Source organism: Berghia stephanieae, chromosome 3, assembly GCF_034508935.2.
Source record: "Berghia stephanieae isolate SIO BIC M18660-M18661 chromosome 3, UCSD_Bste_1.3, whole genome shotgun sequence".
NCBI classification, from domain to species: Eukaryota; Metazoa; Mollusca; class Gastropoda; order Nudibranchia; family Aeolidiidae; genus Berghia; species Berghia stephanieae.
Window position 1 is genome coordinate 77,560,509 of NC_088362.1, and position 26,599 is coordinate 77,587,107.

The 26,599-nt window shown below is 34.4% G+C and overlaps 2 protein-coding genes across 2 annotated transcripts in view; one reads left to right on the forward strand and one right to left on the reverse strand.

Annotated features, from left to right (window-relative positions):
• LOC144969650 (vitamin K epoxide reductase complex subunit 1-like) overlaps window positions 1-6,881 on the forward strand; it is a 9,348-nt gene extending 2,467 nt beyond the window's left edge. The window contains exons 2-4 of the mRNA XM_078908791.1: window positions 892-1,085; window positions 3,196-3,305; window positions 6,485-6,881. Coding sequence (XP_078764917.1) covers window positions 901-1,085; window positions 3,196-3,305; window positions 6,485-6,690 — 501 coding nt within the window. The 5' untranslated portion in view covers window positions 892-900 and the 3' untranslated portion in view covers window positions 6,691-6,881. The remainder of the gene's footprint in view (window positions 1-891; window positions 1,086-3,195; window positions 3,306-6,484) is intronic.
• Window positions 6,882-11,578: 4,697 nt separating this feature from the next.
• On the reverse strand, window positions 11,579-25,558 carry LOC144968504 (uncharacterized). Its single transcript, XM_078906942.1, has 12 exons — window positions 25,528-25,558; window positions 24,299-25,082; window positions 22,903-23,113; window positions 21,750-21,935; window positions 20,943-21,050; window positions 20,385-20,596; window positions 19,370-19,553; window positions 18,686-19,033; window positions 18,120-18,251; window positions 14,466-16,673; window positions 13,390-13,618; window positions 11,579-13,031 (listed from the first exon to the last, which is right to left on the reverse strand). The coding sequence occupies exons 2-12, from the start codon at window positions 24,689-24,691 to the stop codon at window positions 12,872-12,874; spliced, it is 4,371 nt and encodes a 1,456-aa protein (XP_078763068.1). The 5' UTR covers window positions 24,692-25,082; window positions 25,528-25,558; the 3' UTR covers window positions 11,579-12,871.
• Between the last annotated feature and the right edge of the window lie 1,041 nt (window positions 25,559-26,599).

The following is a 26,599-nucleotide window of genomic DNA, read 5'->3' on the forward strand; positions in this document are numbered from 1 at the left end:
TCAGAAGTTGACACAAATTTGTACAGCTTTTGATAGAGGGACAGCTGAGAAAAAACAGAAAAACACACGCGCCATTAATAATAAAAATCTGACTATAATAACTATATTCAGCATAAATTTAATTAATTTTTCTTTTCTTCAGCCAATAAAAAGACAATAAGGACATTTTGAGTAATGAATTAATGTTTTTATTGTTCTTGTTATTAGCTGAAGAAGGGTTTTGAACTCAAAACGGACCGTGTTCGGTATTTTGTTTGTTGTTTTTTTCAAAGTTGTTTTATTCAATATTGTTCATTACTTTTCACAGTCCTCAGCTTCTAGTAGCTCAGTATCACTTTGACTCGTTTAAACCTGAGCAAGTCGAGTGTTTACATATCACCCTAACTCACTTTGCAATCGCTGCACTCCCGCTGGATTAATCCCGTCTTCCCTGGAATTAAACCCTACAACAACAAACAAAATACCAAACACGGCCCGTTTCGGGTTCAAAACTCTTCTTCTGGGTAAATGAGGATGATGTTTTTATTTCTTTATTTAAAAAAAACAACCCCCCCCCAAAGTAATCCTTCAGAGTCATTAATTAGATCTATGGAGCCGGAGTTTATCCTAGTTTCTATAGCGTGAAATGAACAATAGCAATTGCTTGCTACCCTTTTGGTAAGATGCAAATCTATCGCAACTTACTTTCCGACAGATCTAACAGACTAAGCTACCAAATCACTGCTGGGTAGACACAAGGGGGGGGGGGGGGGGGGGTCAGAATAAAATCTCGACTTCACCCGGAATCGATCTCTCTCATTTTGCGTGTAAAGCGAGTGCCATGCGGACTGAGCTATCGGATCGGGGACCCTCATACTTTCTTTATTGTAAGATTTTTTTTTTAATTTTCAGGCTGAAACAATGGAGATTGATTCTAACTTCTTGTTTTTCTCCAACACAACTGACCGGCTCGTATTGAATATTATGGGTATGGTCATATCGTTATACTCACTACACATCGAGCTGAGCAAGGAGAGAGACCCAAACTATAGGGCACTGTGTGATTTCAATGAACGGATGAGTTGCTCCAAAGTATTGACATCACCGTGAGTACCGTATACAGTGTGATATGTGGCCAATAGCGCCAAGCTGGTGCTATGTATATTTATGAATTATATAGAGTGAAGGAAAAAAAAAAAGAAGAAAGTTTGACGTTTTTTCAATACAAAGTAGAAATCATAACCATTCAAATATTTGCAGGCACCTAAAACAAAACCTTACGTTAATAATTGCCAAGTTTAATTAAACATCCTTTATTGGTTAAAAAAAATATGCGGGTTTTACTAAAGTCGTTTGAAAATGACCATATTATCGAACGTTTCCAAACTTGCGTCGTGTTGTTAGCTTTCGACATAATGACACTGTTTACGGTCAAACAAAATCAGGCATTTCACTGATTGAATTTCACCATGAAAGAAAATAGGTACAATTTAAAAAAGAAATATAGTGTCAGCTGGAGTAAGTTTGCATGAAAAAATCAAGATTACATTTCATTGACAAGTAACCACAGAGAAGAACGCGCAAAATCATGCAACATTGTTATAAAAAAGAAATTATTCCTCACTTTGTTTCATTCTATCCCGATCTGTCATTTGTTTTCAATAAAACGGGGCAAATTCCCACATTAGTAGCACAATGCAGTCTTATTTAAAACCCTCTCCTTACCACCATCAGCAAAATCGTCACATTTGTTAGAACACAATATACATTTTTTTCTCATTCAGATTTATTTTGTACATCACAATGATCTTTGTTTAATTAATAAGAACATAAAGTTTTTTTGTAGAGAGATTGTTTGAGTTTTAAAAATATATTTTTCTGCCGGGTAAGCCTACCGGTTTTAGAAAAATACTGAAAATGATCGGTGAGGAGAGAGTTAAGAGAAAATGACATTCGATTCATTTCAAAAGATGAATGGCCTCCAATGAGTTCCCATTTGAATCTAATGGTCTACAGCATATGCTTAATTATGTCCAAAATTGTTTGTAAGGTTCGTACAACGATTTACAAGGAAGCAGAGTTTAAAAAGAGACAATTTAAATTGCATTGTTTTGGATCACAATTCAAGACAATAAAAATTCAATTGGATAGATTTTTTAAAAAAGCTACGAACAGTCATAAAGCAAAGTGGGGGATCGACAGATTACATAAAATTTTGAGAATTACTCGTATGTCACACATCTTCGATATGACAAAAAAAAAAACCAACAAAAAAACAAAAAACAAACAAAAAAAAAATAAAAACCCAAATAAAACAAAACAAACGGCGCTGTGTTTATTTAAATAATCGTGGAATTCAAATTTTTCATTATATTTCCTTGAAAAATTGTGTACATAAATTTCAATAATTGGCTTTTACTGTGGTAAAATTTCAAACTTGCATCGGTTATAGTCTGGGAGCTACAGGCTTCTACACTTTTCCAGTTGTTTTTTCTTGCACTCGATACTAGTGGAGAACCCGCAATATTTGAAAAAATAATAAAGGCTATTATAAACAGACACTCATCTGTTTAAATACCTTTACTACTGTATTGGGACAATAACATAGATCGAGACAAATATTTTGAGATATCAACGATCAAAATCGGTCCGATGAAGAGTCTGGGGGTGCACCAAAAAAATCTGGAAACAGGGCGGACAGTTGTCGATCGATCATTATGTTCTAGCAGATTTTACAAATAATCATTTGAGTCAACAGGTGATAGAATTACCCTTATTTTTTAAAAAAATTGCAAGTTACTCGTCTATCAATTTTTAAAAAATGCATTATTCATATCTTGGCAAAACGATGGTCATTTAATCGATCGATATTTGAAGGACGAGTTTTCTGGTCAAATTTTTTAATACGTGTCTTTTTAAAATAAGGCAGTTAACTGGCTAGATTGAATGATTACCTACATCTCCTTTAACAAGAAATGAAGTGAGTAGGAAAGTGCCAGAAGACATAGCTCATACGGTAGAGTCAAGATCTCCCCGGTCATGCGGAGTTGTCGTACTAGTAAGGTCGCGGGTTCGAGCCCCCATCGCCGCGGCGAAGTTTTTATTCTCTGTTGTCTTCTGACATATTCCTACTCACTTCATTTCTTGTTATTATCAATATAAGTGCCTGCTCCACTAACTTTCCTACATCTCCTTCACCACTTTCCACGCGAACAGTTACAGTGTCGGCTTCGGAGTGATGCACGTCTTCTTTGGAAAAAATCACATCTTGAATTCCCGAAACTGCAATCTTGGATTGGTATTCTACATCATCAACATTCTAACGTGTAAGTTGGTCTTCTTTTTATTACTCTTTAAGTTAATAAGTTTCCCTTTAAAAAAAAAAAAAAAGAAGAAGAAGAAGAAGAAGAAGAAGAAGAAGAAGAAGAAGAAGAAGAAGAAGAAGAAGAAGAAGAAGAAGAGGAAGAAGAAGAAGAAGAAGAAGAAAAAAGAAAACAAAAGGAATAAAAATAAAATAATAATAAAAATAAGGGATCTTTGACATAAAAAGTAGCTCATTAATTTTTTTCAACCCAATTTACATCATATCAGTTTATAAAGAGGAATTTTCTTTTTAAATGAACAAATCTATTCAGAAGAAAAAAATAAAGTGATGCTAAGCTGCTAGAAGCTGTGGACAATAAAAACTAATAGGCTAAACAAAAATAGATATAACAGCTTCAAAAAAAGAACAAAATCTAAATATTTCTCTGCTGTCTGATTTTTTAAAAGTAATGTATTATTTATGTTTTTATTGTTTTTGTTACGGTCGTTCAGTGTTTGGTATTTTGCTCTTTTTAAAAATATGTTATATTCATTATTGCTCATCATTTTTTACATAATTTTTTTTCTCAAATTACAATATTAAAATGGTTTGACCTATGGGCAAGGGGGGGGGGGGGGGGCTTCAGTATAGCTGTCCTTGCCGATGGGTTAAGTTGGGTCTCATGTGAAAATCTCTATAGAGATGCATGATTTGGCATGCTCCCTCCTGAATCTACTCTAATAATAATAATAATAATAATAATAATAATAATAATAATAATAATAATAATAATAATAATAATATAATAATAATATAATAATAATAATAATAATAATAATAATAATAGTAATAATATATACTTTATTCATCCAACAAAAAATGGAAATTCGTTTACAGACGTGGCATGCATAAAAATGTATAAACACAAAGTTGAGACTCTATGGCGACAATGTATACATATATATATATATATATATATATATATATATATATATATATATAGTATATATATATATATATATATATATATATATATATATATATATATATATATATATATATATATATGCAAATGTACAAACATGTAAAACTATACAACCAAGAACCAATAGCAACACCTTATATATTAATTTAAGAAATTGAGATAGGCCATACCTCTGGCCTTTAGTCCAAACGTGAGTGTATATTTAAAAGATAGTATTTAATTTAAATCACAGTTGTGCGTTAAAAATTCGAACACCATGTGGCAAAAATGAATTAAGGTGGCGTGTTGTCTTTGTTTTTATAGATATAAGACGACGGCTCCTCATGGAGAACTTAATATAATATTTGCGAAGGGGATGATCGCCATCCTTCATAACTTTCTCCATTTTACTTAGACAAAATCTCTTGAACAGTTCTTTCACATTGGAAATTGGGTGAGTATAGCTCCTGGCTTTATCAGTTATCCGATCAATTTTCTTAATGTCGCAAATACTGGCATTTCCACACCATGCTGTAATACAAAAAATAATAACCGTCTCCAAAACGGATCCATAAAAAAAGGGTGCGTAACGTTTTGTCTATGTCAAATTCTGAAAGTTTCCGAATAAAATACATTCTTCAGTTCAATTTTGAGATAACAGCATCGGTTTGTAAATGCCACTGCAATTTATTGTCAATTAAAATACCCAAATATTTATAAACCGAAACTTGCTCAACAGCTTGATTTTTAATTTTGAGCGGAGTGATGGAATTTGTGTTCCTCCTAAAATCAAAAATCATTTCTTTGGTTTTTCCTACATTTAATTTTCACACCAACCAACAAATCTGTCAATCTCAGATCTGTATGCCGTTTCATCATCTTTAAACATTAACCCTTGAAGGGCAGTGTCGTAGCAAATTTCAAAATTGGGACCAAGTCACTAGACCAAGTCTAGATGGATAATAAAAACAATGAAGTGAAAAATGGAAAATCATGCAGATAATAATTAATTTTTCACTTATATTCGTTCTTATCTCAAAACTATCTCGAGCAACATCAGACAGGTTTTGCCAAATAAACATACGTATCACATCATCCAACCAGAACGTAATATTTATTTCATTCACTACGGTGACATGCGAAGATATTTGTTTTATATTCAGTCATTCATTAACTCACTCAATCCTTGAGATTTTTGCTACTTCTCAAAATTGGAAAAAATGCATTAAAAATGAGCATGTACAAAGATAGTTTTATTCAACTATCCTTAATATGTAAAAACTAAAAATATTAGCTTTGATACTACGCTTATAATTTGTCTCATAAAAATGAAATAAATAGGCATGAGGTAAAAGTAACTCGGATAAACTACGGATATAGTCGTTGTTAGGGTAGAGTGAGTAAATCTGTCAGTTCTCTCTTTGGTTTCCATATCTGTGCTTTCGTTTTAAACTAGTAATTTCTCGGGTGAAACCGACAATGGTCATTTAATCCAAGGTCTAAATCATGAGTCCAGTAAATGGACAATTGTGTGTTTTTTTCTAGTTTTATATTTTTAAAATGAAAATCGACTAAATTATTTCTGACGATTTCGCCTTTAACCAATTTATCTCTTATCTGACGTCAGGGATGACATTTTTTACCAAGAAAATACTAACAATAAGAGCAATCCGACATAGGCTTAACCGAGCCCGTATCTCATAGCTGTTACTGCTCTGTTGATGATAATAGTCAAGAATCCAATTATATAGATAAGTCGTCACGCGGTTAAAAAGTTAAAATTATTATTATTATTATTATTATTATTATTATTATTATTATTATTATTATTATTATTATTATTATTACCACAGTTTTAAAGTGTAGCGGTATCACACTCGACTTCCGACTAAAGATCAATGGCAGGGTAACACTTGTGGAGTTACAATTTTGAAACCATGGCAAAAGTCTTTACTCACATTTTCTTGCCAAAATCAGGTGTAAAATTAGAAACAGGTCAGGATTAACGATAACTCCGCGACATTTTGATAGCGCCTTGCAGTCTATTGCTTCGCCTTATATTATCAGTGTTGCTGTTGCCTTGTAAAACACCAAGAGCACATGATGTAGATCAGGCTAAAGACGTTTTTCTACGTCCATTTTTACTCCTTCAGAAGAGTACCAATCTTAGGATGAATGTCTTATTTGGAGTTCGATTTTGACACAAAATGTTTTTATTCTCTTGTTTCCAAATTCAGGCTTACTTCTGCCTTCTTCCGTGTCAGCTTCTTTCCAGTTTTATGGGTCCGTCATCAGCATGGTTGGCTGTGTTTATTTGGCTTTCATTCTTTTCTTCGTTCTAAAGGATTTCTGTCTCGTGTGCATCACCATTTACGCCATCAACGGAGCTTTGTTGTACATCAGCCATGCCTCGTGGAGTCAACACCATACCAAACTTGACTGAATTATCAATAATAAATGTACGCACAATAACACATCGTTATACTGCAACGGTTTGGACTTAGCAAAATGGATGGAATCAAAAGTATAACACATCAACTAGAAATGGTTATATGTCCAGGCAATTTGGATGCTAGAAATTGAATTTCTAACCAAAAACTTGAGACTTAAATTAAATCAAAACGTTTCATTGGGAAAAAATGAGTACAGTTTCTTGATTACTAACAATAACGAACATTTCATGTTTCTGATTATTTCAATTTTAAACACAAACTTTTAGCACACAGATTCATGCCGTGGACCCGACGTGTACTTAGTTGCAGGTCTGATAACCCAAATTGTTATGGTCTCTTTGTTGTAAACACTGTCAAACAACGCAAAATATTTTCCAATATAACTTATGTTAAATCAAGCTCGCAATTGCGTTCGGCGATCAGACCTCCAAATATGTGCACATGGGGTGGGCCAAAAACAGATATAATTTCTTGAACGTCACTGTTTTTTCCCCTTTCTTCTTATGTTTGCCGAGTAAGAGTTGTCAGATTGTATTATTATTGTCGTTATATTATTAGTTACAAAACTGCATAACACAGTAGTTGCTAAATCCCATATCAAAATTATGCCACAATGAAGTACTTAAGAGCCAAATAAAAGGCCCATGGGGATGGAGTTTATCCAGGGCTTATTCTTTATATTAAACGGAAACTAGCAATTGCCTGCTATCCGTTGGATAGTGCGCTAGTCTATCGCAAATTACTTTCCGCCAGATCTATCTGACCCTGCTATCCAACTACTGACAGGTGGACAGGAAGTCAGAACAAAATCTTGACTTCGCACGAAATCAACACCTGTCCCTATGATTGTGAAACAAGTGCTCTATCAACTGAGCTATCGGGACGCCCATGGGCGTTAATTAAAGCACTCGCGAACATGTATGACCAAAGGTTTAGTTTAGATAAAGAACAAACGTTGAGACCTATATTAATCTATCGGTGAGCCCATTCTGTGATCGAGATACAGGATTCTTACCAAGAGAGGAAACACTCAAATGCCAACCAAGTCAATAAATACAAGGGTAGACTAAAAAGTCTTGATGCCACTTGTATTTTCAAAACTATAATAGATACGAAATTGACAAAGGTACCAAAACAAAGCTTAGTTCATGTCCTTTCCATTTATCATTTTAAAAGTCAGCATAGTCACCGTTTCCGTCCACATCAAGTCGCCAACGATGCAACAGTTATTGCATGGAAGAGGAATTCACGTGGCAAAACAGTTATTACATGGAAGAGGAATTCACGTGGCAAACTTCGACACATTCGAGTCACCTCCGATTGCACCTCGCCATCACTGCCAAAATTTGCCTTCTTGAGTTGTCTCTTAAGACTTAAAAAAAGGAAAAAGCCGCTTGCAGCTAAATCGGAACAAAGTGATCATTCGTTTGTACGACCATTTTCGGTCTCCAAGGGCACATACCTTTCTGTAACCCAGTATTTCTAGAACGATATATCCAACTCTACCCTATGAGATTCTAAGCCTTTGCGAAATCTGATTGTTTTACCCGACGATGGTTGCCTTAAGTTTAAATTTGTTCTTGATTTACCTCGCTCGATACAGTTTGTAGACGACCACCGCGAACCTGCTCATTAATGTTGGTGGAGACAGCATTAGTACCAGTAAAGCACTTAAGCCACCTTTGAACTGTTCGAATACCAACACACAACACCATAAACACGTTTCAGCCGTTTGTGAATGTTTACGGGTATACATCTCTATGCGATAGGGAACTTAGTCACAGCACGCTGTTTATTGCATTAATTTTGTGTGTGATCTCATCGACCGCCTTGTTGGAATAGGGATTATTTCAAATAGAATAAATTAAAATCAAGAAATAGCGGGCAAACAAAATCTGGTGACCTAATAGAAAAATAAATTACGCACATTTTGATGTATAGATTATACTGGCGAATTCAATACAATCGGAAATATTCACTTGGCGTCAAGACTTTTCAGACCAGCCTAGTATAACAATAAAAACGTTGAAGTTTATATAACACAATATCCACGAAATGTGCTCAAAGCGCTTTGCAATATAAACTCATTTTTTCTTCATGACCTAGTTTATTCTAACTTAAAACCAGTTTGACACGACATTTGAAAAATGTTGGTCGTTTGACTTGGGATTCATGTCATAATCGCATTGCCGTTGCATGTCTTATGGTGAAACCGGTAAGATTTGATGTTAAATCAAAGTAAGAAAGAAATTAAGTATCACATTTCCATGTTAAATTCATGAAATCAAAGTGACTACCAAAACACGAGACATTGACTCAGAATTAAAACTTATTTAAGCAATTTTACAAAGGCTCTAAAGCGAGATAAATGCAATTAAAACTCCTAAAAATCCCAATAAGACGACAAAAATTTTAATTCTTTAGTTTTATTTGAATTTGAATTTGAGGCTTACGGCGTTTACGACACATTTACGCCATTTCAGCGCCAGTAAAAAAGGAAGACAATCAGGGGAAAGTCCAGATCTGAAGTTAAAAGTATCAAAGACAAACTAATGAAAAGGGAACCGATTCAATTAGAAACAGAAGATTCCATGAGCAATCTATCAATGGGCCTTCTAACTTAAAGTCTCATACAGCAAAGGATCCCGCCTGAAGAAAACAATCAAATTATTACAATTACCTATGTTCAAAACCAAATAGTACAATATTGCATAACAGAGAAATAATTTACAGGACCAGGAAAAATAAAAAAAAGGCCTGAGCAATCTCAATCCAGAACAGACAGGGAGCAGCGTGTAAAAGGAAAGAGGTATGGGGATTGAAGTAGAAGACACAGCAAGAGTGACCACTTCGCCCACCGTGGTAAATCAGAAGACCCCATCGCAAACAATGTGAACAAACATGTAGTAAGAAAAATAAAGCCCAACATAGGTACAACCTTTTATTCATGTATACGAATATTTTATTGCGGACATTATACCATGTGTATAATTAAATAAATATCACACATTAATATTTTAACATATAAGAATATATCTGAAACATCATAAGAAGGCAAAGTGTAAACGATCGATGCCACGATATGTATATATATATATATATATATATATATATATATATATATATATATATATATATATATATATATATATATATAGAGAGAGAGAGAGAGAGAGAGAGAGAGAGAGAGAGAGAGAGAGAGATAGAGAGCGCGAGAGGGGGGGGGGGGGGCATCCAATGAGATCTTCAAAGGCGTAATTTTATTTTTTGACTATTTCCATTTAAAAAATGTATTGAGCCATAACGCTTTTGTATCGCTCTAAAGTGATTATAGGTCTAGAGTCTAGAGTCTATTTGTCTTCACAAGCGCCCAATATGAGTTCTAAAAAAAAAAGAGATACTTATATAATTAGCAAACAGAAGAGGACGGGGGGGGGGGGGGGGGGGGGTGGAGGCCCAAATAGCTCAATTGATAGAGCACTCGCTTTACATGCAAATGGAACAGGATCAACAAGGGTGAAGTCTTGTGGACAGTACTTTGTGATAGACTAGTGTCTTATCCAATTGCTAGTGTCTGTTTAGTGCTGAAAACTTGGGATAAACTCAAGATCCATGGGCCCAATGGCTTTGGAGAATGACTATACAGAAGTAGATTTTGTATTGGTGTGTTAAGTCTAAAACTACTCAAAAGAAAGTCTAATCTAGACACATGGTTCAGTTAGTGCAGCGACGTGGTCTTGTGGTATAACATTTGCCCTCAGATCGGAAGGTCCAGGGTTTCAGTCCCACTCTGAGCAGCATAAAGTTGAGTTTGTGGAAAAGGCTGTTTACTCACATTCTCTCATTGCATTCAGGTGTAAAATGAGGACCTGGTTGTTAACAGCATTGTCTCTGTCGGGGAAAAAAAAATTAAATATTGCCTAACAGACGTCATGTCTCGCCCTACATGTTGAGAGCTGCTGTTGGCTAGGGAACCCTTGTAAAGCGCTTTGAGCACATCAAGTGGATATCGATTGCACCATTTCAATGTTCCAGTTAGTGAAATTTTTGAAAATTTAAAGACGCTCTTTAAAAATTGGACCTACCAACAATCACGAAAAGGAAAAAAAAATGTTAAGAAACATAACATATGGCAGACATTATCAGTGCTCAAAACATTCCTTGGCCACAAGCACCTGAAAAAAAAATATGTGACCAATCGTCTCAAAGCAGGATTATTTCAAAGTGAACATGGTGTTTATAATTCAAGTTCAAGTTTATTTTCTTTTAGGTTTTCGTGAATGGTAATTTACAACATTTGATGGCGACGTACGTTGAAGAGAAAAAATATAGGAAAAAGAAACCCAATTAATAAAGCCAACAAAACAAGACAGTAATATTAATAATTGTGGTAAAAAAAAAATAAATGAAAACCTCATCTTTATTTATAAAATTTGTGTTTTTAAAAATTCCATAATTGAGGTGAATGAGTTCTGTTTCTTAAACTTTAAAATCTTAGATTTCCTTTAATCTGATCATTTTTATGTTATACACAATTTTGTTCATGTGGCCCATTCCGAAATAACATAGTGGGCATCCATGAGTAAGGGAGCAGTCTAAAGGAGAGAACAGATGTAGTAGAAGATCCCAGCAACAAAATCAATCAATGTACCTCAATGTGCCAAAATCGAAAGCGACATGAGAATTCCGACTGAAAAGGGGGACACTCAAATAGTTTCAAGGAATGTCTGCATATTTTCCCCTGAATAGTAATGACATAAACAACAACAACAACAACAACAACAACAACAACAATAATAATAATAATAATAATAATAAAAATAATAATAATAATAATAATAATATAATATAAAAATAATAATAATAATAATGAATAATAATAATAATAATAATAATAATAATAATAATAATAATAATAATAATAATAATAATAATAATAATAATAATAATAATAATAATAAGAAGAAGAAGAAGAAGAAGAAGAAGAAGAAGAATAAAAATAGCATGTTACAATAAAAGCAACCACGTAAATCACTAAAACCATCCAACATCATCGTCATTATAACAAATAAAAATAATGAAATTAATAGCAAAAACATCACATTTTTCTCTTAACAAACTCATACATAAACAACACCTTTAATATCACATGAAAAAAACTTCATAATTCAAAAATGTAAACACGCATGGATTCAAGGAGGCAAACATACTCTGACTTGACTGACTTTTGTAACATGATTTGAACAGGAGTGGCTACCATTTGTCTTGACTCAATACAAACGACTGAGGATTCCAAAAGCTCAATTAACATAGAATTCAATTTATAATAATTTTTACCAGTTTCGATCCCCAACTGACTGATATTTATTTTTCAGACTCAGAGGAGATTGGGTGATCCGACCTGCTGAACTGGATAATGTGTACTTGGCAACAGACTAGAATCCTATATAAAGGGTAGCAAGCACTGTCCATTAACTCTACAACTACATTGTCTAAATGACTTTGAAGGACTACTTTTAATTTGTATTGAATAAATGAAAAAGATTTTTTTAAAATCCAAAAGGCAAACCAAACAAAACCTTAAAAAATCCCTAAAGAAAACCAACATCCAACCATATTAATTGTAAGATGCAATTAATTACAGTTGTTCATAGGTAAAACTACGGATTTGAAAGTAAAGTAAATTCAACATTCTTATTCAAGTGCCTTGCTCGAGTCTGACATTAATGTTCATAAAATTTTAATATATTTAAATGCCAATAGGACAATCAACTAGTGGTATGACACTTCTCAACGGGCCGGAATGTCCAGAGTTTGAATCCTGCTCTGAGTAGCGTATAGTTGAGTCCTTGGAAAAGGAAAAGGCTCTTTACTCACATTGTCACCATACTCAGATGTAAAATGAGTACCTTTCTGTTAACAGCATTATCTCTGTAGGAAAAAAAAATTGTAATATAGCCTAACAGGCATCCTGTCTCGTCCTACATGATAAGTGTTGCTTGTGGCTAGGGATCCCTTGTATAAACAGATTTAGTGGATATTGCGATATATAAATGTGACAAGTTTTGAAAGTTTTTTTTATAACGCTTCTATATCTCCATAACTGAATGTGCCGATCAGGATTATATCAATTTCATAATAAGATGCACTGCTTATTAACATCATAAACAGTTACTGGTGAAAGTTGACATCATTATAACTGACATTCATGGGACTTGGTAGGACAAACTCTCTCTCTAACGCTTCAATATCAGCTTGACTGATGGCACCGCTCACTGCTAACCAATCTGCAATCAAGGAGGACGACAATGGACTCTGTTCCACTCTCATACTGGGGATTGAACAATGAGATTTTAATGTTGATTTTCTAAAAAAAAATATATGCAACCCTCTACCTCATAGTGATGTTAGAGTTTAGAAATCTTACACATCATGCATCACATATTTCACATATATAAAATAATAAAATAAATAAATAAAATTCCCTTTATTCATCCCCTAGGGGAAATTTGTCTTTGTTTGATGGAAAGTGTCAAGTCTAAAGGGTAACAAGCAATTGCAGGTTTAAAGCAACAGAAACCCATTATTTATAAGATAAACTCAGTCTCCACAAGCTACTACTATTATTACTACTACTTCTTCTGATATTAAAATCATCTTAACTTATACAAAACACAAATGATGCACACCTGGCATTGTCTTGAGCATCGGTCAACATGGCGTCCAGATCCATCCCAACACCATAACCTGCTCCAGTTCCCCTAGGAGTAAGAGCCAGGGCAGGTGGGAATGTGTCCACAACTGCTGACTTGGACAACTGTTTGGTCAGCATGGCTATCAGGTCTTGGGGATTCCCATCGTTTCCTCTAGAGTCCTTTTGGGTGTCGATGGTAAGCTGTGGACTCTTGCTCTTGTGACCTGGGACATATAATAAGGTCAGTTGTTTAAAATAACATGATAATATGCTTTCATATTGTGATATATTTAATAAATGCACCACAATGTGACCCCTTGTCTCAAAACGGTATTATGTCGGGATGGACCAGTCAAATTATAGTTAAACTGGTCAAAAATATGAAACGTTGGTATTTAGCACAGTAAAATATGATATAACTTCTCTATAAAGCATATAAACTCAACGTAAGCATGGTATTTCTGGCTACAAATTCCATTTTCAGCATCTTAATCATCCTGACTTAATACTGTTTTGAGATGAGGGGTCACAAATGAAGGGAAGAAACAAAAACAGGAGCAAAGAGGACATATGACGGATACAGGTTTGCAATAGACAAGGTGGCAACAAACAGGAATTAGAATAGACTACGGCTTCAACAAGCTTAATGGATCTAAAAGATCTAATAACAGTTTGAACTTCAATGATAAGAATCAGTGGTGTATGGTTTAATTTGCTTATGTGTTACTCTCTTCTATTGCTAAGGCACTGCGTTTAAAATACTGCCTCTGCCAATAATCTGTTCAGCAGAGTTAGCAGAAAGGAAGAATACAGCATGGACAGAAGCAGAGCAATAACATTAAAAAATATAGATAGAGGCAAACATCGGTGGAGCTGGTAAGTGTGTGACATGCAGATTAAGAAGAAATGGAAGTATCTCAACTGTGAGTTGCATGCTCTCAAAGGTTGAAAATCCATGATACCATTTAGTTTATTTTTAAATGATGTGGTATTGTCCTATATAGCCTTATATTGACCATTGTCTCATTCTAATGTCAAAGCCTGCTCTTTTATTGATTATAGGTTTCTTACCCGATGTAGATGGATTGGCAGATGCACCAAAATTAGGATGGGAAATCCCAACATTAGGCTTTGTCAAATAATTGGAGTTGGAAGTCAACTGTGAGTCATTGTTGTTGGCCCCAAAGTTTGAAGATTGTATGTTATGATGTTGTTGAGATGGATGGTTTGAAAACATTTCAGACTGGGTGTTAAAAGAGCTGAACGGTTGTCGTTGATGGTGGTGTTGCTGTTGTTCTTCCTGCTGGTGATGAAAAAGGCTATTTTGCTGTTGGTGTCGATGTTGTTGCTGTTGAAAATGATTCTCTGGCTGTTGGTGTTGAAACTGATTCTGTTGAGAAAACTGATTCTGTTGTTGGAGTAAATTGGGCTGCTGATTATTCTGCTGTTGTTGTTGATGGTGATGGTGCTGTTGAGCTTGAGAAAATTCAGGATTTGGGTTCATGAAAAGAAATGAAGATGCTGACGCTGACGGTCTTGAATGATTCATGCCAAAATTGGTTGGTTGATTTTGTGGTCCATGAAAAGGTAGACTTGAATCAAACACATGTGACTGTTCTTGCTGCTGATTTTGTTGACCTTGATGATGGTGATGGTGGTGCTGAAATTGTAGATGATGGTTTTGTTGTTGTTGCTGCTGCTGCAGTTGCTGATAAGGAAGCCGTTTTTGATCCTGGTAATTTTGAAAAGGCAATGTTTGAGATTGTTGATGATCCATAGACTGGTCAAAGTAGGACATCGGTGTTGATGATGGTGTGGATATATTACTTGATCTAGAATCTTCATTATTTCCAACAAAAGATGAGTTGTGAATATTAATGTCAGATTGGTTAGGACTGTCATGGAAGTAATTGCGCAATATTTGGGGTTCAGAATGATGCTTAGACAGGTATGGTCTGGGCATACTATCATTGGAATTTCCAGGGGAGTTTGCTTGAAACGTTCCAAAACTATGAGAGAAAGTGAGACTTGGATTACTTTGCGGAGAATTTTCAGGTAGGCAAAAGGAAGGCGTATGGTTTGGACTTGGAGATGAACTTTGAATCTGTTGAGGACTTCTATGAAATGGGTAGGGAGGAGGGGGCGGTGGAGATGTAGAATTTGTATTGATATTTAACGGATTTGAGTTTTCGAGAAGATTTTGCTTTGGCTGGGGTCCAATCAAATCATTAAGAGTGTCAGGACTTTGCTGAAGTAAATCTAATATATCAGGTGACTGTTGTTTCACACCTGAGTTTAAGCCACCAATTAAAGGTTGTTGAGGACATGATGATGCTGTTCCTTGTATTGTCTCTTTGAATTGGTTGAAATCATTCACTGAATTAAAGGAACAATTTTCTGTAGGTCTGTCAAACTTGATATCACGTGCTACATTGCACTGGTTTTTATCAACCTCCTGTGCTGGTTGTGCAGTATCCAATGTAGCTTTGGGAGGGGTTTGCATACTTCCAGTCGAGTGTCTATGGTGATGGAACAAGGACTGAAAATGCTCTTGACCACTTGGGTGCTTTGGGGGAGAGGATACAGAAATAGATTTTGTGGTAGTAGACGATTGCGCATTAACACTACTGCTTGACGCTCTTCTCATTATGCTCTTTTGAAGGTTAGCTTTGGTGGTTTTAGATGATGATAAAGCACTTGATATTTGATTGGTTACAGGTGTTTGGCTTGTTAAATGGGTGGAGGAAGGAGCTGTAGTTTGAAGTGGAGGAGGCATTATTCGTTTGATCTCCACATTACCCGGATTAGTGGTGGATGGTATTGCTAAGACAGGAATGAAATTTGTCATAGAGAGATTTAAATGTGATGATGATAACACGACTGAACCACCTGAAAAGGCCTGACTTGATGTAGCATTCACAATCGTAGATGTTTGCTGGGTGCTGGAGGGTGCGGAACTTTTGGACAAAATCTGCCTGAATTTCTTAGAATTTTTTATCGCAAATCCTTCTTTAGAGAATTTATTGGTTTGGGTATTTGATAGTGTACTTGTAGGGATCATTGTTAATGCAATGGTGGAGTCAGGATTGGTAGTTGCAGCAATTGCAATGGTGCTGTTGTTTGTGGTATTCGTGTTATTTGAGGATGAGATGGAAAGGTCAGGAGGGCTTCCAACACCACAGCCTTCCTTTATAGGTTGGGTGGGGAATTGCATGCTGGTCCAGCGACGTAACAACTCAAGATCCTCATTAGACAGGTTGATGTGTTTTTCTTGAACAGCTGCAGAAAAAAAAATATAGAGAGCATGTTGATATTTTATCATCCTCACTGCAATGAATGATGTTTAAAATGCTAATTATGCGATGCATGATGTGATCATGTGGTACGATGTAATTATGTCATCATTTTCTTTGACTTCCCTGAACCTTTGAAAGTTTTCTCACCTTTTATACAGATTCACACCTTCTTTATGAAGATATATTTAAATAATAATGAATTTTATGTTTCAACAACGCCTATGCTCTTTTGAAAAAGAAAATGATAATGCTACACAGAAGAATAATTAATATTACACCTCAAAGCATTTCCTAAACTCAAGTGTAATTTCGATAACAATAATCAATTTAAAAATAAAATGATTTAAAAAATACTGCTGTTCTTTATCATTTTCAATTATATATACAGTTGACATAAAATAATGAAGTTGATTTAATTCTTGCAATAACCAGTCCAGATAATGTGATCACTTAGACATCTGCATAGTAATACCAAATTCCTGGGTTATTTTGTGATTCTATAGAGTGATAACTACTCATATCCTATATCCTGGCAGATTTCTTCACAAGCTATAAGGACATGAGTACATTTGACAACAGTAACCAGTCCAGTGAATTGAAAAGAATTCATGAATCAGTGAGCAAGTATACGCGATGAGTTAAAATTGAGTTGGTGGCAAATTGTTTTGTGTTGAAAATGCAAATGTAGCCAAACCAGCGATCTATACTTACAGTTGTCAGCTACATGAGAAAAATAAATAACATTAACAATTACATGACATATAAACCCCGCTCTGCCCCCCAAAAAAACAAAACAACAACAACAAAAAACTGCAGACCATCAAGATGGCTGAGTTCATTACAAATCGTAAAATAACAATATGATTTGACCGGAGTTCGTTACAAATAAATTTGAACATTCAGCTCTCATGGTAGTAACTGGGTCATGAGCACCTGATTTTTCTGATTCTGAACTGTTTTCTTCTAAAACCTCAAAACATTAAGAGTTCAGAGAAACTTTTCTTGAGCAAGTAGCTTAGACTATATGGACAATTTTGCACTGTAGCAAGCAATCCACCAGTCACGAGGATTATCTCAGTATTTCTAATTTAACTCACTCAATCCTAGAGATTTTGCTACTTTTCAAAATTGGAGAAAAATGTATTAAAAATAAGCATGTTTTATTCAACTACCATGAACATGTAAAAATGAAAAAAAATTAGCTTTGATACTAATGCCTATAATTTGTCTCTCTATGTAATAAATTGGCATGGCGTAAAAGTAACCCAGGTAATCTATGGATATAGTCGGCGTTAGGGTTGAGTGACTTAATTTTTTTTTTTTTTTCAGATTGACCAAAATACAATTTTAACCTCAAGAAAAGTTAACGAAACTCATTTTATTCAATCATAATGCTCTTATGCATTTCATTTCTTCTTGTATTCCTTACTAGCTTTTTTATTTGCCTTTTTCCCTTTCTCCATTGCTCTTTCTTTTTTCTTCTTCCTCTTCTCTTCTCTTTCTTTTTGCCGTTGTGCAGCTGTCACCGGTTTAGTCTTCTCTGCTTCCCCTCCCTGTGGCTCTGAGAGAGAGAGAGAGAGAAATAAATAAGTACAATTGCAACAACAAGAAAAAAAATTATATACAAAAAAACCCCCAAAAAAACAAAAACAAAACCAACAAAAAAACATTTTTTTGGATTTTTTCTACTTTTCAAATTGTCGATTTTGAAGTACAATGTAGTTGACCATAATATTCCAAAGAAACAAACAGAGGTGTTCAAAAGTCAAAAGCAGAATTAGACATCCTGATTGTCTCCCTTTCATGCCAAATAAAGCTAGTGCAGTCGTAATTTACCAGTCGGATATGATGTCCTTCATCAAAATCTTTACTATCTTTTTACATGTTTGTAATGAGCATGAATAGGTTTTCACACAAAAAAATTTAGAAAATGAACAATGCCCTAAAGAAAACAATGAGGTAAGCTAGCAATACATAGGATAAACAATGACTAACCTCTCTGTCTCCTTTGTGTAGCATTTAACAAGGCCTGTTTGACCAGAGCTTTGGTGTCTTCTGATATAGTATTGCCACCTTTTTTGTCTGATGTTGTTTTCACGTCCTTCTTTTCAGGGACAGCAACAACAGTTACTTCAGGTTTATCTTCGACAGGGTCAAACTTTGCTGTTATGTCCATCATCCCGTTGTTTGATTTTGCACTCAGCATCTCAATGTCAGACAACGGATGGTCTAATTGGCTTTTGGATGTGTCGACATAAACAGGAGATGTTTTCGTTGACCTTGACAGCTGCTCACTTTTTGAATCAAATGATGAATCTGGGAGGACAGGTTTAAGCTCTGGTTCTGATCAAATCAAAGTGTTACAAACAAAAGAAAATGAATAAAACCCCAACAAAACACATTTATTTCCATCAAACAAAAAGAATACATTTTCTTCAGTTCTAATCAAACATGGAACACCAAAGATATGAATTTAAATGACACAGTAAAAATGCAAAGATCATAATGATATTTAAGCTTTGTTTCAAGTATCATCAGTAACCATGAAATGAGTTGACATTTTTATAATGTTAGAATATAAAAAAGGAGTTACTTTAATATGCATCCTACCCCAGAGGTAATGAATAAAATCAATAACAAATAATGACTTATTTTTTCTTCAGCCAAAAACAGACATACCTTCTTTATCAATGGCGGTAAAAACAATGTCCTTCTTGAAGACATGATTTTTCTCACTGGAGGAATCATTGCCTTTAGGTGCTGGTCGTAACAAAGCTGGAAAACTTAGGCTAGGAGGTTTAGGCTGATGAAAATCCATGATCTCCTTCATGGTAGCTGTACGCAATTCAGACATGTCCATCTCCTGATGTAATGAACAATTTTTAAAAAGAATAATCTCTATCCAATGACTCGAATTTCTGTGGTGACAGTTCAAATCTTAACAATGATATTTTCCAAATAATTCATTACAGATGCCTCTTTTCGAAGAATATGCTATGTTTTCATTGATATGCAGTTATTACCTTCATTTTCTTTTTGTTACTATCACGGTCACAACATCTTGATTTGTAATTTAGCAGGAAAATAACAGAAAAACAGTATTAAACAATCAATTCCGACGAGATATATGTAAATCAATATCAAATTTAATCCAAAAGCATATTCTAACATTTCAGTAATTCAAAAAAAAAAAAATGTGGTCATATGTCCCTGTGCTTGTTTTTTTTTTATACAAGCTATCCAAAACCTCTACGGTCAATGACTGATAGCATCAGTGGACAACACTTATCAAACTTATATGTGTGAAAGCAATCGAAAGTCTTGTTGGATCATATAATACTATATATATATATAGTTAACTCCATAATTTTACTGTTTACACTACTGCAATGAATAATAATAATTTTCATTAAAACCATCTATAAATAATGACACAACATATAGTTAGCTGCTCATCGTCATCTCTATGTGGCAAAAGCAGTATATGAGTTAAATCATTCATTCTTACATAATTTGCCCTTTACTGAAGGTGCTATATTTTTTTTTTCAACCATAATGATGGTAAAATTTTAGTTCATGTGCCTAAATCATTTAGTTCTCTTTACTCGTTTTTCAAAGCTAGCAATACTATGAGATTATATTATTGTATTTGACTGTGAAGACAAGAATTTCTGACAATGAAGAGAGCCATTACCTTATTTTCAAAATCAAAATTGAAGGCTGGCACACAAATGGGTTCATCATCGGGGTCATGATAGTGATTCAACAGGCGATGAGATAAAGCCTGGTCTACGCTGGTTCTTTCAGCAGGGTTGAGTACCAACATCTTGGACAACAAGTCTATGGATTTACGACTTGCATTGGGAAACAACTTGGCCCACGGCTCTGCTGGCTTTTTGCCCAGACCTGAAAAGTTATATCAAATGTAGATATCAAGAACGTGCTGACAATTTAAAACATTTGAGAATCATATGCAATGTCTTTTAATTTATACTTGAAGAGACATGTAAAATAAAAAGAGAAATATTCAAGAAAAAAAAAAGAAAATTATAATTGAAACACCCCCCCCCCCCCCCCCCCGAATAAATTTTAAACAAATTTTTAAATATATAAATCTGTTATGCATCTAATTGATTTGAAAGATATGTTTTAAGGCATAAAGTAAAAAGGTCATTAAATAAAGATTTAAAAAATGACAAAAAATAAAACAACCAACCTACTAACAAATAAATAATACAACAAAGGAACTCACTTTTGATGATTCTTTTAAGGATGTCATTTTGACAGTTTTTCATCCAAGCATCTGATGGGGTTCCCAATACACCCAATATCAACTTAACTTGGGAAATGTAGTCTTTTCCTTAAAATAAATTTTTAAATAAACGAAGACGATTGAAAATTGATGCATAATGGATCGTTCGATTTTCTGATACTTAAATATGTTGGTAAAAATGAAAAAGAAATATGGTGCATATTCTTAAGCAATTGCTTTAGATACAAACAGATTGTGATAGAAATAGAGAAATAGATAGATATGAAAAAGAGAGAGGGTGAGGTAGAGAGAGAGAGAAAGAGAGAGAGAGAGAGAGAGAGAGAGAGAGAGAGAGAGAGAGAGAGAGAGAAGAGAAGAGAAGAAGAGACGAGAGAAGAGAGATAGAGAGAAGAAGAGAGAGAAGAGAGAGAGAGAGAGAAGAGAGAGAGAGAGAGAGAGAGAGAAGAGAGAGAGAGAGAGAGAGAGAGAGAGAAAGAGAGAGAGAGAGAGAGAGAGAGAGAGAGAGAGAGAGAGAGAGAGAAAGAGAAAGATAGACAGATAGATAGACAGAGAGAGAGAGAGAGAGAGAGAGAGAGAGAGAGAGAGAGAGAGAGAGAGAGAGAGAGAGAGAGAGAGAGAGAGAGAGAGAGAGAGAGAGAGAGAGAGAAGATGAAGAGATAGAAGAGAAAGATAGAGAAGAAGAGAGAGAGAGAGAGAGAGAGAGAGAGAGAGAGAGAGAGAGAGAGAGAGAGAGAGAGAGAGAGAGAGAATCAAATTTAACAACCTATTATAGAGAAAATAGATTACCCGGAAAGAGATGTTTACGTCCAATCATTTCAGCAAAGATGCACCCAACAGACCACATGTCAACAGCAGTGCCATATTCTATCATGGATAGCAAAATTTCAGGTGCCCGATACCAGCGTGTGGCTACATACTGAGTCATCAAGTAGTTTGGTTCATCGGGAGTGTAAGTAATACCTCTGGCCATTCCTGTCAATATTGTAAAAAAATATAAATGAATAAATAAGGTAGTAATTTCAAAAGCACCAGTAAATAACAATAATATACACAATGCTACAATAGATTAATTAGTAATTACTTTACACAAAGTCACGATTCATTTTAATTCAAATAGCTTGTTAGGAAGAATGCTGCTTATTTGATAAGCAATTGATGAAACAGAATTGTTAATATTAAAAATTCAAATATAAATATGTGTGGTAGGATACTTTTTAAAAATTTAATTATCTTATTGCTTTTAAGCATTTCCCAATAAGTAATTTGTGTGAATCATGTAATATGTCAATATAAAGATAAAGTAGATTGTGAATTTAAATCATTATAAATCTTTCTAAATAAAGAACATTGTAAACTTGTTTTTTGAAATCAAGTAATACTTCAAAACCATATTTAAAACAAATATATATGGAAGGAATCGTTGAAACTGGAAAAAAAAAACAACTCTACAATAGTCAATTATTAATTTTCAAATCAGTTGGCAGTAATCCCTATCAAAGGGCATACAGGACCCAGCAAAAGGATATATCTTTGCCTCAACTATATCATTTTATATGTTCTGGACATAGCAAAAAAGATGATATCTTTGCATGAACTATATCATTTTTATCTGTTCTGGAGATAGCATATATGTCGGTAAACTTAATTCACTTCTGTATACTTTTTGCTTTTTATCCCATTCTTTCGATTTAGCTAAATCTCAAAAATACTTATTGATAGCCAGGTTTTCTTTTTACATTGATACCTCTTTGCAGATGATTACAATTTGTTATTTTTCATATTGACCAAAACAAGGGAAAAAGATTGGGAAAATATTGTCCATGACTAGGCCTTTCATATATAGTTTCATGACAAATAAAATGTTTAAATTGTTCTACATCAAAGTTATAGATATTCTGCATCTAAATAAAACAAGATATTGTCTCCAATTCATACATACCAAAATCTCCAATGCGTAAGTGACAATCTTCATTGACTAACAAATTACTTGGCTTCAAATCTCTGTGTACCACGTTAGCTGAATGAATGTACTTAAGACCCCTCAGTATTTGATACAAGAAATAGCGAATGTGTTCTTCGCTCAAAGCTTGTTGGGAATAGATGATGTGATGCAGGTCGCTCTCCATGAGGTCAAAAACAATATAAATATCCTGAAAGCAAAAATAAAATAGATATAATATTAAAATTATTGTAGCAAATTTTGAATATAAATGTTTGCTGTGGTTAACAGAATGAACAGAGGATAATGTAAGTTATAATTTAATATGTGGCCACGCCTATTCAGACTAGAGTCTGAATAATCTCCCATGGCTATTCAGACTCAAAATCCAATGCATGGGCAATTAACAAGTTATTTGGACTCCAGTCTGAATTAGTCTCCCATGGCAGTTTAGTTTATTGGGGTTTTTTTTTGTTTTGTTTTTAAAAATTTCAATTTATGTTAATTGTTTAACACAATTACATACAATTGATGCAAATGAAAATAACAATAAATGTATTGTAACTGAACAGGTAGTCAAAACCCGCTGATTTATTTGACGAAAAAGAAAATATCATTGATCAAATGGAAGTCCAACTAGAAATTTAAAAGAGTTAAATTAAAACCTTTCAAAAGGAAAATAAAAAGTCAGTCAAGTAACTGTGGTCTAAAGGAAACCCTTTTGTAACAACTTTACACAACGTCAAATAAATCAGGACAAAATAATACATATTCTGATAGAGTTAGACAGGCAGCAATCCTAGTCCGAAGAAGGGGTATCAGCTGTGTTAGTTTCAGATGGGCAAAACAGAATGACTTCTGAACTCTTCTTCTGCTCCTAGCAGTTCAACCCTCTGGCCACTGCCCGCACTGTGTTCCCCCTGTGTTTGCACACGCACATCGGAATCTGAGTCAGAATAGTCATGGGAGACTATTCAGACTTCAGTCCGGATTGCTACTTTGTTCATACGCAGTTTAAAAAAAAAATTATTTCTAACATAATAATAATATTATCAATTATCACCCCATCATAACCCTAACAGTATAAGTATTATTGTTTGTAAATAGTTGAGTATTACCTATATCACTTTTAAGCAGATTATAGGTTATTGATGCTTGGTCTGTAAAGTTCAATCTAAAACAGCGGAATTAATTTCATACTCAATTGGAATCATGAAACATGTAGTAATAGAACTCTTCCCCTAACCTCCACCAAAATAAGCAAAAACAAAATAAAAATAAATAATATCATCGCCTTATTAAATCATAATTTTTATCATATTTAGTATAGTATTAGTATTATCTATAGTATTAGAATTAGAATTAAGAATATGCTTTCGATAATAATAATACTTACTGCAAAGGATTTAACGTCCTCCTTAGGGAGAAGGATGTCCCTGATTTTGATAATATTGTCATGTTTAAAATGTTTTAAAATCCTGATTTCACGATATGTTCTTTTGGCTATGGTCAAAACTTCAAATACATGCGATGTCTTTTTAATGGCAACTCTTTCTCCATTCCTCTTGTTGACTGCCGAGCACACCACACCATAAGCCCCGGCTCCAATGTTTTCAATTGATTTATACTGGGAACCCTCTAGATCAAATTTCACCTTCATTGATCTTTTAGCCAAACTCTGTCGAATCCGCTCAAAGTCACTTGCTTTGTTGGCGGTTTTGTTTACATCTGAGGAAATGATAGGGCGTTGGGCATTTCCATTGCCTTTGTCCACTTTGTTATCCGACATCCTCCTTCGATTGAACGATTCAATCACTGGCGAAAATTAATCTTTAGGGTCTAAGTCTGGTGACGATTCTGAATTAATTGATGCTATATCACAATATATCATGCTTCAACTTCAATCTGTACGAGCTAAACTTGGTCACCCTAAAGTTAAAGTAAAGAAAGTTGGCAGACGGATTATTATGAGTCACTCTTCATTTCACAATTAATTCCGACAGTTTTGCTTATCTTAATCTGTTCTAACCGATGGGAATATTGAACTTATAACAGTATGTGTAAAAATACGAACATGTCGATATGTCTTCAACCAATAACAACCACAGTCAGTAAAAATAGGACAAGGTGTTTTTGTCCTATGTAGAATTTTATTGATGCAAATGAAACGATTTGTTTTGCTTGCAGGGTTGCCAGATTATTTTTCAACAAAATGCCAGGGGAAGACTCAAAAAATGCCAAAACACTCAAAAAAATGCCAAAGTCTGTTGACTCCCACCCCCACTAAGAAAACTACTCACTTTTGATAGACAATTTACTATCATATCCTGGTGGCTTGCGTGTTTTCTTTCTTTTTCTTTTATTTTTTTTTATTTTTTTTTAATATACTAATTTGTTGGGTAATTATTTACATGATACTAAGTGGAGTCTAAACTAAGTGATTTAAGATAAAAAATTGAAATGGATAAAATGAAAAGGTGTCATTTGAAGTATAATATACAAGAAAAGAAAATGCCAAATGAAAATGCCAAATGCCAAATGATTTTTCTAATGCCAAATGGTTTTCAAAAATGCCAGATTTTTGGAATCTGGCATTTAAAATGCCAAACTGGCAACCCTGTTTGCTTGGTTCACTTCAGTTCCGGAAAAATTGTATGTAATTTCAAGAGTAACGTCCCTTACATAAAACAACTCTCATCAATTTGATCAATTTCATGAGTAACATCCCTTGAATACTCGAGGCGTTTCCTCGAATATTATGATGATCCCTGAATTCCCGTTTTCCTTAGGAAACAGATTTTCCCCCGTTCTGAGAGCTATTGTTCTAATTTCGTCTGTTTGCCCTTTTATTTTACCACTCCAGGCATGCTGACCACGTCCTTTTCATCATTACATCAAAAACTCACCCGAAAACAACCATCTAAAAATTGATGCTGTGCGCTTAGTTATAGGATATAACGTAGGGAACGACGTAAAACAAAACTATGTGTAATCTTAAACATTTATAGTCTGATTGCTACTTATCAGTGAGAACTACTCATAAAAATGTCTGCCTAAAATCTATAACAAAGAACTAAGTTTCGTCAATATCCTTCCTTCTATACTATCGGATCATTCAATGCTTTATCATTTATTTTTAAAACTTGTTTAGCAAATCTGGGTAGTCAGGGTGCTTATTTTCAACCTGCAGATAAGAGACGGTGATGCATTTTCAGATCAGGCATCTCAGTTGCAACGATGCAAGATCTCGTCTTTACTCTATGCATATCCACAAGGCTCATAGAACCGTTAATCCGTTGGTTATCCCATATTGTAGCAATAAACAGACGGTAACAATTGTTTGCTACCCTTTGCATATTGCACTTGTCTATTGCAAATTATAAGTGCGGTACTTTCCGCCAGATCTAACATATCCAACTACCCAATCCCTGTTGGGTGGACATACAGTTGGACTAGAAAATAATCTCAACTACAACCGGTACAGATAACGGTCGACATGCACATACATTTTCAATTAAGTAGGCTATACCTACACCGAATGCTCTGTCAACTGTGGTACGGGTTAATAAGAATAGAATACACTGAAATGAAGAAGCGATTAACTTAACGCGGCTATTTCCCTGAATATAGAAAAGGGCGTTTTAAAACGTTATGATTAATTATTGCTAGCGTTGTTCTATATGCAGGTCTTACGGCT

Coding starts and splice junctions, on each gene's coding strand:
- LOC144968504 (XM_078906942.1), bottom strand. CDS start 24,691: ATGTCGGATAACAAAGTGGACAAAGGCAATGGAAATGCCCAACGCCCT. Junction 18,252..18,685: donor TACACAAAGGAGACAGAGAG/GTTAGTCATTGT, acceptor TCTCTCTCTCAG/AGCCACAGGGAGGGGAAGCA. Junction 13,032..13,389: donor GATGCTCAAGACAATGCCAG/GTGTGCATCATT, acceptor TTCAATCCCCAG/TATGAGAGTGGAACAGAGTC.